We start from the raw sequence: 7896 nt of genomic DNA on the forward strand, positions 1-7896 counted from the left end.
CTGAGATAAGTCTCCCAGCTGCAATCACTTAGCCAGGTTTGGAGGACTGAGTCTCATTTCCAGCAAACTATTCCCATCAGGAAGAGCTGTAGGGCAGTCGCTCGCTCCCGGAACAGCAGGACTGGAAGGAAATGCCTTGCAACCACTCTCCAGGGAAGCATGGCCTGGGGTGAACAGCAGGCTGGGAGACAATCTGTCTTGCCAGACACAAGAGGTGAGTGCAACCGAGTGAATGTTGGCATCTAATGAGACACCTCTGTCTGAGCTGGGCTGCTTTGCTCTTTGGCAGAGAGTGTCTCTGCACCATCGGCAGAGCCTAGGGCACAGCTCCTTTCATCTCAAAATTAGGTGCCTACGGTTGGGTGAATGAGTCCCACCCTAAAAGCGTCTACAGAGCCTGGAAAACCGGCTGGGGTGGAGACATCTGCATTGCAGATTTCTAGAGCGAAGGGACACCCTGAAAGAGAGCTGGAGCTGGGAGAGAGCTGGATGGGAATCAGAGACATGGAGGGAACCTGCAGCCTAGAAGGAGTGAAAAAAACATCAATCTCTACTTCGAAGTAAAGCACCAAGTTTTACTGGGATTCAGTGTTCTGTGTTCCTCAGCAGGTGCCTCTGAGAGGAGCATGGTAGGACCACGGTGGTTCGGGGATCTCCAGCAACCCATAAGTGTGTCCTTGCAGAACAGCTCAAGAGCTTTTCCCCTGATTCACCCAGGTTTTCTTCTTTGGTCCTTCCTGCACTGACAGCCTGTCTATTTGTATTCTCCTCTGCCTTTCCCAGCTGGGCTTGAATCGGTGTCAGGACATGGACCCAACATACAAGGTGACACATAGGATCCCCTGTGGGGGATGAGATGGGAGAAAGAGCAAAAAATACTCAAGACTTTTTGCTCAAAAGTCTTTCCCAGTAGCCCTGATGGCCCTTTTTTAACAAATCCTCATGCTTGAGCTCCTGCAGTGATTTCAGGGTGGCTTTGCAGAAAGCAGATGTCTGTCCTGCAGTGGGATCCCCTGTGTTTCCCAACTGATGGGACCAAGTGACGGCGATGCACCGGGCTGAGGAGCGTGGATGGAGGGGAGATGTCACAGCATGACAAACAGCAGCAAAACACCGGCTATAAGTTTGCCCGCAGTGGGACCCATGGGGATGGTGAGATGGGGCTTCATCACGGGGTGCCCATTCATATCTCGTCTGTTATTCTGAGCCCAACATCTCCTGCTCCCTCCCACTTTCGCTTCTGGTTCCTCTTCTCAGTTCTATAATCGATAACATGTATTTATTTAAGTGATGCCTCTTCCTCTTTTGGGTTTCCTTAGAAGAAAATCAGCAGTTTTTGAGGGAATCAATGTAGGTGAGTTAGGCGAAAATGCCAGAACTTGTATTTCATCTATCCACTCCACCTGCTTTTATAGCTGAGGAATACCTAACCGGCACAGCCACAGGAGCCTCTGGTATGATTTACCCCATCTAGTCCTTCCTGAACAGCCCACAGGGAGAAACAGGCTTTTCTTGGGAGTTATCCAGGAAGCTGGATGTGTATAATGGTGTGGAAAATTGCATTCCAGGTGGGTTTATTTCCCTTCATTGCCTGCAAAGGGGGCTTGAATGACTGGAGGTCGACCACAAGAAGGTGGAAAGGTAAGCGAGGTGTCCCCATCCTGTGCAGCTTTTCTTAATCTTGCTGACTCAAAAGCTAAGTCAAGAATAATATATCCATAGCAAGGCAGAAAGTGGAGAGTGCAAAACAATGTTCTTTTATTTGAAATAAATATCAGAAATGTAGACAGAGATAGAGACCAGCTCCCCAAACCAAGCTAATTTGTAGTGAAAGGCCAACCTCCCTTGGCAGAACAGACTCTGGATCTGCCTTGCAATTGATGTCAGAAAGAAAACACTTTGGAAAGAGATAAAAACAGGAGGATTCAGTCTGTTAAAGGCAAAAATAAATTTAAAAAGACCACACATTTGAAAGTACTAAGTGCTCTCCATCCTTGATAAAACCCCTCAATGTTCCCTTCCTTCTCATGTGCTGACTCCATCACCTCATAGCGGCTGATCCTTTCTCCTCACCGCTGTCTGCTGGTGTCCCACCTCCCCATCCTTGCTGTACAGGTGCCATCCCAAAGCTCCCAATGGAGATAGACACGGGAGAGGAGCAGCAAGTTCTCTCGAGGAGATGCTCTGAGCAACCACAGCAACCAGCTGGCATCACGCAGGAGATGTCAAAGTCCGATTGACAGACATCTCAGGGACAGATTCGCAGGGGAGACCTGAATCCTACCCAGTCCAGAGGGGACATCAGCTGCCCAGTCACCGACTGGTCCTCTGAGGGTGGGGTTTGGGCGATTTCTTGCAAACGAGCCCCCATCCCCATCTTGAACCAGGGGAAGACCTTCTCCCCATTGAACAAGGCTCTGGTATAAACCAAGATGGAAGCGTCATCATCTGTGCTGAAAAATGCCACCCGCCCCCCTTCATAGTCCAAGGAGACCCGTATCCTCCTGGGAAGCGGGTTCAGGCGCAGGTTGGCGCGGGGGGATGTGAGGGAGTGATAAGCCTCCAGCGCCCAGACCCCCTCCTTGGGAGTGAGGCTCATGGGTCCCTTCCTCTTGACCGATGCTCGGGCCACCCCCAGGGCCCAGACACCCCCTTGTCCCACCTCCACCTCCCAGAAATGCCTCCCCGAGGTGAAGCCCTTGCAGCCCAGCACGCAGGGTTCAAAGTCAAATCTCTCTGGGTTGTCTGGGAGGTCCTGCTGAGTCAGCTGGCCCCTGGCTTGTTTTCGGTCCTCGGAGAGGTGAAGGTTGGGGTGAGCTGTAGCCGGGTCCAGGGTCACGTTGGCTGCAGGACAAGGGAGAATCATAGTATTGGAGGTAGGGCTTGGCCCCAGGAGAGGCTGGAGATGTTTCTTTTTCTCCCAGCATCTAGGACCAGCCCCACTCTCCTGCTTCTCCCAGCTCTGGATGCTTCACGGGGGGCATGGGCAGGTCTGGGGCTGGCACTAGCTTTGGGGTCCCCCAGCAGAGATGACCCTGGGTGGAAGGAGAAGGGGGAGAGGACAAAGCATGGGGAGGGAAGGGGAAGCACAAATGCTCTTCTCGGGTGTTCCCTTTGTTTGGGTCCCAGAGGGGCATTTGGCTTTATTAGGGCCATATCTCAGCCCCTGGATACACCAGGAGCATCAACATCAGGACGCTGTCACCTTTCCCTTCCTCTCCCTGGGGACTGCATTATTTTTTTTCCATGAGAATCGCTTCCACAAGCCAAAAACCCAGTCTCTCCCACCCACTACCATCAACTTACTTGGCTCTTGCAATTTAAACATCAGGTTGTCTAAAGAGGAGAGAGATTTTACAGTATCAGGTTTACGTGTCAAACAGACTGGCTGTAGCTTAGCTTTATCATGCAGGCTGGGGAGGCGAAACAGCTAACGGGAGACTTGGGAGGGGAAATATTGAGGGTATGAGGGCTTAGCTGGATGCAAAGGCTCTGGGTTGACTTGCTTTGGTGCAGGTATTGATGCTGTGATAGCTATACAACTCTCCCAAAGCCAGGGGAGATGAAAATCCTGGCCAAGCAAAACTCCTCTCCAAGAGACACTGCAATGGATTTCTCCCCCTGTTGTAGCTTCCCCTCCCTGGCTTTGTACCCACATGGACTTTAATTTTCCCACCAGCTTGGAAGTGATGGGAACAACCGCACCAGCAGCTCTGTTTGAATTTGCTTTTCACGTGGGACATGGGAGAGGAGACTCCTTTGCCGAGCTTGTTTTTCTCTCCTCTCCACTTCCCAACTATTTTTGCCCCAGGAAAAACTGTCAGTGTCCTTCTCTGGTCAAAAGTTTCAGCTGTATTTATTTACAACAGTTACTAGGTGGGTTTTGCCTTAGCAGCCAGCACACAAGAACCCAGTTTCTCCCAGATATCAGGCATGCAAGGCAACGTGCCTTCTCCTAACCCTGCTCGGTACCTTGGCATTTCCTCAGTGTGCCTCTCACAAGGACGTTTCGTTGAACAAAGTCCTCAAGTCTTCTTTCCAGATCGGAGGAAATCTCCACCGGCGGGTTGAACTTCATCATCTCACAACTGCAAAGAGGGCAAAAAACATGTGCGATATATTTGATTGCTCATTTTGTTCTCATTAAATAATCCAGGAGAAGCTATGGGGTAGGCTGAGGATACTTATCCAGGAGCAAATAAAATCCCCCTTTTCCCTGCCCTGTTTCTTTGCAGTTTGTTTCCGCCAGGCAGTTGCTGAACGGACATTTCTGAACACAAAGCACCGTTGTGGGAGGCTGAGCTACCGACTGCATCCATCTGGTTTGAAACCCCGACCTCAGGATTCACCCACGTGGCATCCAGACCTCTCCAAGCATCAGAGTGTGGGGAAAGCGAGAAGGAGCCACATTACCTATTCAAGAGTCTTCTGATGTCCTAAAAGTGGGAAGAGAGAGGAGAGGCAGCTGGGGAAGAGGAACAAGTGTTGTGTCTTCTAACAAAAGTTATATATTTTTATGGCAATGCAGGAGCAAAGAAGGACCCTACGCATGTGATGATCCCACCTGCAGCAATACTAGAAGACGCCAGGGAGCTTCCATGGGGCTGAATTTGGGCTCCCAGGTCTCAGGCTTTGCTCTGTCCCTCCTTTCCCCACCAGCTCTGATGCTTCGGGCTCTCACCTGCAGGAATTGGCTTGCCGGCTGCTGGAATTTCCCCTCCATCTCCCAGATCAGGGTGTCGAGGTGGGACATCTCCTCTGAGACCTTTGCCACTGCTTCCTCCTGGACCCTGCTGATGGCCTGGTCCAGCTCTGCCAGCTGGGTCAGGAGGAGGCGCTCTTGGTCCTTCAAAAATTGGTGCAATAGCTTGAATTCACACACTATCTTCTTCCCTTCATTTTCAGTTTTCTCCTGCCAGGATCAGAGATGAGGGCAAAGGGTATGAAAAGAGGGGCAGGAGACCTCCCCATGCAGCAGAAGGCACGGCGTGACCTCTCTATGGCTCTAGCACCTGAAACACTGCCAAAAACTGCCCTCGTGGATTATTTTTACATCATTCTAGTTTCTATTAGTGTTACATCTCTGAGGCTGACGCAGTCCGTGGGGCTGCAACAACCTCAGACCTTTGCAGAAGGAATCAGAGTAGCCTCAGGTGAAGCTCTGCAAGATGGACAGGAGATGATGGGGGCTGCAGAAAAATCCCACCACACCCAAGAAAAACAGATTAGTGCTTCAAGGCCACCAGGCTGGTCTCGGGATACCATGTCCTCAGTGATATTCAGTCAATACAAGGGTGAATTTAACAGCAAACCATCTTGCTGGGGATTTAGGTAGTAGCAGGGACTATTCAGGAGGCTTAGCCTGGAAGGAAAACCAAAAGATGCAACCACAATTGGGCTCTATAAGAGGGAGATTTATAGAGTTTAGGAGGAAAAAAGCCTTCCAGCCCATCTCTCTCTACCAGGTTGGGTACTGTCTGCCCCCCCAGCTCCCTTGCAGAGGAGCTGCAACGTTATCTCCCCGGCGCAGGCTCCAGCTGATGTGAAACCCCAGCAGATAAACACAGGGCTGGCTGCTGCCCAGAGCAAATGGCACAACACTCTGCAAACCAAATACGCAAGATCTGGCCTCAAAATACACCAGCAATGCTGGGGTGGGTGGAGAGAGCCACAGTCCCCCCGGCTCCTGCTGGAGGGCACCTACCAGGTACAAGCTCTTCCTTACTCCGGTTTTTCTGCTTTCCAGGTATTTTTCTCTCTCCTCCTTTAAAGCCTGTAGGCAGCCTTGGATTTCTTCCTGAGGAAAAAGAAAAGAGTTTCTTGGAGGAGCTGAGAAAAATCCTTTTTCTCCACTAAAATCACTTCTGCCCTCGTCTTAGACGGGAGAGGCTTTGCCTAAATGCTGGCTCCTCTGCAAGGAGCAGAGCTGGAGGAGGAGGAAGGTCCAAAAGCGACCTACGATGTTCTGAAGATCTGTGCAAAGAAAATGCAGCCTGCAAACGCCAACCTCGCTGCAAGCATGGGGAAAAATTCCGCAGAAAAGCAAAACACCAACAGTAACCAATAGCCCATGTGCCGGGAAGCATGCAAGAGCAAGATAAGCGCGTAGTGAGATTTCCCTCAAAAACACTCGCAGCCTCCAGAAATTGGTGGCTCTGGGATAAATATCTCTGTATTTAATAACCCTCAGAGGATTTATTTAGTGTGCATTTATAAAGTGCTTTTTGAACCCGCAGAAACCTTCAGCATCAGCAACATCTTGCAGCAAGGAGTTCCTCCTGTTAACGCTGCACGATGTTGCACTGTGTTTGCACGGTTCTGCCAAGTGCTTGACTTTTTGGTGAGAAAGATGATGAGAACGGGTTTGGATCAGCAGGAAAACAGAAAAGGAGCAGAGAAGGGGAAGAGACGGGAAAAAGTTATTTCTCTGTATTTGAAACTAAAGAAACAGTGAATAAGGGAACAAATATGCAAAATTGCCCTCAATAACTGATGTAACCATGTTTAAAAAAAAATGAATTATTGGGCATTTTTACATGTTTTGAATATTTATCATTGTCTGTATTTCAGTACAGTCGAGTCAACAGCAGAGTTCAAAGAGGAAAAAGGCTAACAAGATATTATTTAATTTCTCCCAGGCTGTTGGCAAAGATGAATAAATTAAAGAGGGGGGGGAAAACCCTGATAGGAACATTGTGAAAAACAACCGTCCATGCAATAAAATGCAGACGGGAAGCACGTGGGTAAGTGACACCCAAAGACCCCTGTTTGCAGCTGCGCCACGGAGGTGCACAGAAAGCGTACGCACCCAAACGGCTGCACTTTGCCCCTGGAAAGGGATTTTCTGTGAGGTGGGGAGGTGCAAGCACATCCCCGGGCTTTACCTTATATTCCTGGGCAGCTTCTTCGATGGGGACCACGGCGTGGAAGCGGTGAGCCTGGGACCTGTCACACACCATGCAGATGGGCTGCTGGTCCTCCTTGCAGAAGAGTTTCAGAGCCTCCTGGTGCTGCCTGCACAAATTCTCCCATCCCGCTGCTCCTCCTCCTGCCCGCAGACTCAGCTGCCTGGTGATTTCGGCAATATTTGCCAGCTCCCTGCTGGGACGGAAACTCTTCCGCAAAGCCGTCTGCCTGCACTGCGGGCAGGTGAAATGTGCCTCCAGCCCTTCCCAGCAGCGGGTGATGCATGCCCGGCAGAAGTTGTGACCACAGTGGATGGAGACGGGGTCTTGGAAATAACCCAGGCAGATGGGGCAGGAGGCTTCCCTGTGCAGGCTTTCCGCTGGGCTCTGCATAGCCATGGCTCTTCCCAGTCTACCTCCGGGATAGGATCGAATGAGCTTCGCTCTGCAGGAAGAAGAGGAGGGTGTTTCTCCTTCTGGCTCAACCGTTTTCTTGTTGCGAACGGGGGAAATCAACCCCCAGCCTTAACGCCACGAAACAGCAGCACGGGAGGCTCGAAGAGGAGCGAGACGAGGGCGAGCACGCGCGAAGCTTCCTCCTCGCCTCCGGCCGGCCTCCACCGCTTTCGGTTCAGTTGACTTTGAGCCAGATGTGGGTTAGCAGATAGGAGGTTGGAGGGCAGGGCTGCTCTTCAGCGGGACTAGGATGGGCTGGAGAAGTGGTTGGGGAGGAATGTCATGAAACTCGGGGTGCGATACCCTCTTGCACCAGGACCAACCGTGGAACATGACTTTGGGGCCTTGGGGGTGACAAGTTGTCCATGAGTCAGCGGTGGGACCATGCACCAAGGATATCAACTCCATACAGGGCTGCATTAGCAAGAGTGGAGAGGGGAGGGATTGCTCCCCTCCGTCAGCACATGTGAGGCCATATCTGGGTACGGGGACCAGTTTGGGGCTTCCCAGTACAAGGCAGATGGCATCAGGCCAC

The 7896-nt window shown here is 51.1% G+C and overlaps 1 protein-coding gene across 2 annotated transcripts; it reads right to left on the minus strand.

Annotated features, from left to right (window-relative positions):
- Window positions 1-1734: 1734 nt before the first annotated feature.
- On the minus strand, window positions 1735-7578 carry LOC140644828 (E3 ubiquitin-protein ligase TRIM39-like). Of its 2 annotated transcripts, XM_072847948.1 has the most exons (7): window positions 6885-7564; window positions 5705-5797; window positions 4682-4912; window positions 4414-4436; window positions 3973-4088; window positions 3307-3336; window positions 1735-2844 (listed from the first exon to the last, which is right to left on the minus strand). In XM_072847948.1, the coding sequence occupies exons 1-7, from the start codon at window positions 7302-7304 to the stop codon at window positions 2249-2251; spliced, it is 1509 nt and encodes a 502-aa protein (XP_072704049.1). In that variant the 5' UTR covers window positions 7305-7564; the 3' UTR covers window positions 1735-2248. The 2 variants fall into 2 exon arrangements, with proteins under 2 accessions (XP_072704049.1, XP_072704050.1); XM_072847949.1 differs by lacking the exon at window positions 3307-3336 and having other exon boundaries at window positions 6885-7578.
- Window positions 7579-7896: the final 318 nt, after the last annotated feature.

This window comes from Ciconia boyciana, chromosome 29, assembly GCF_034638445.1.
Source record: "Ciconia boyciana chromosome 29, ASM3463844v1, whole genome shotgun sequence".
Lineage (NCBI taxonomy): Eukaryota > Metazoa > Chordata > Aves > Ciconiiformes > Ciconiidae > Ciconia > Ciconia boyciana.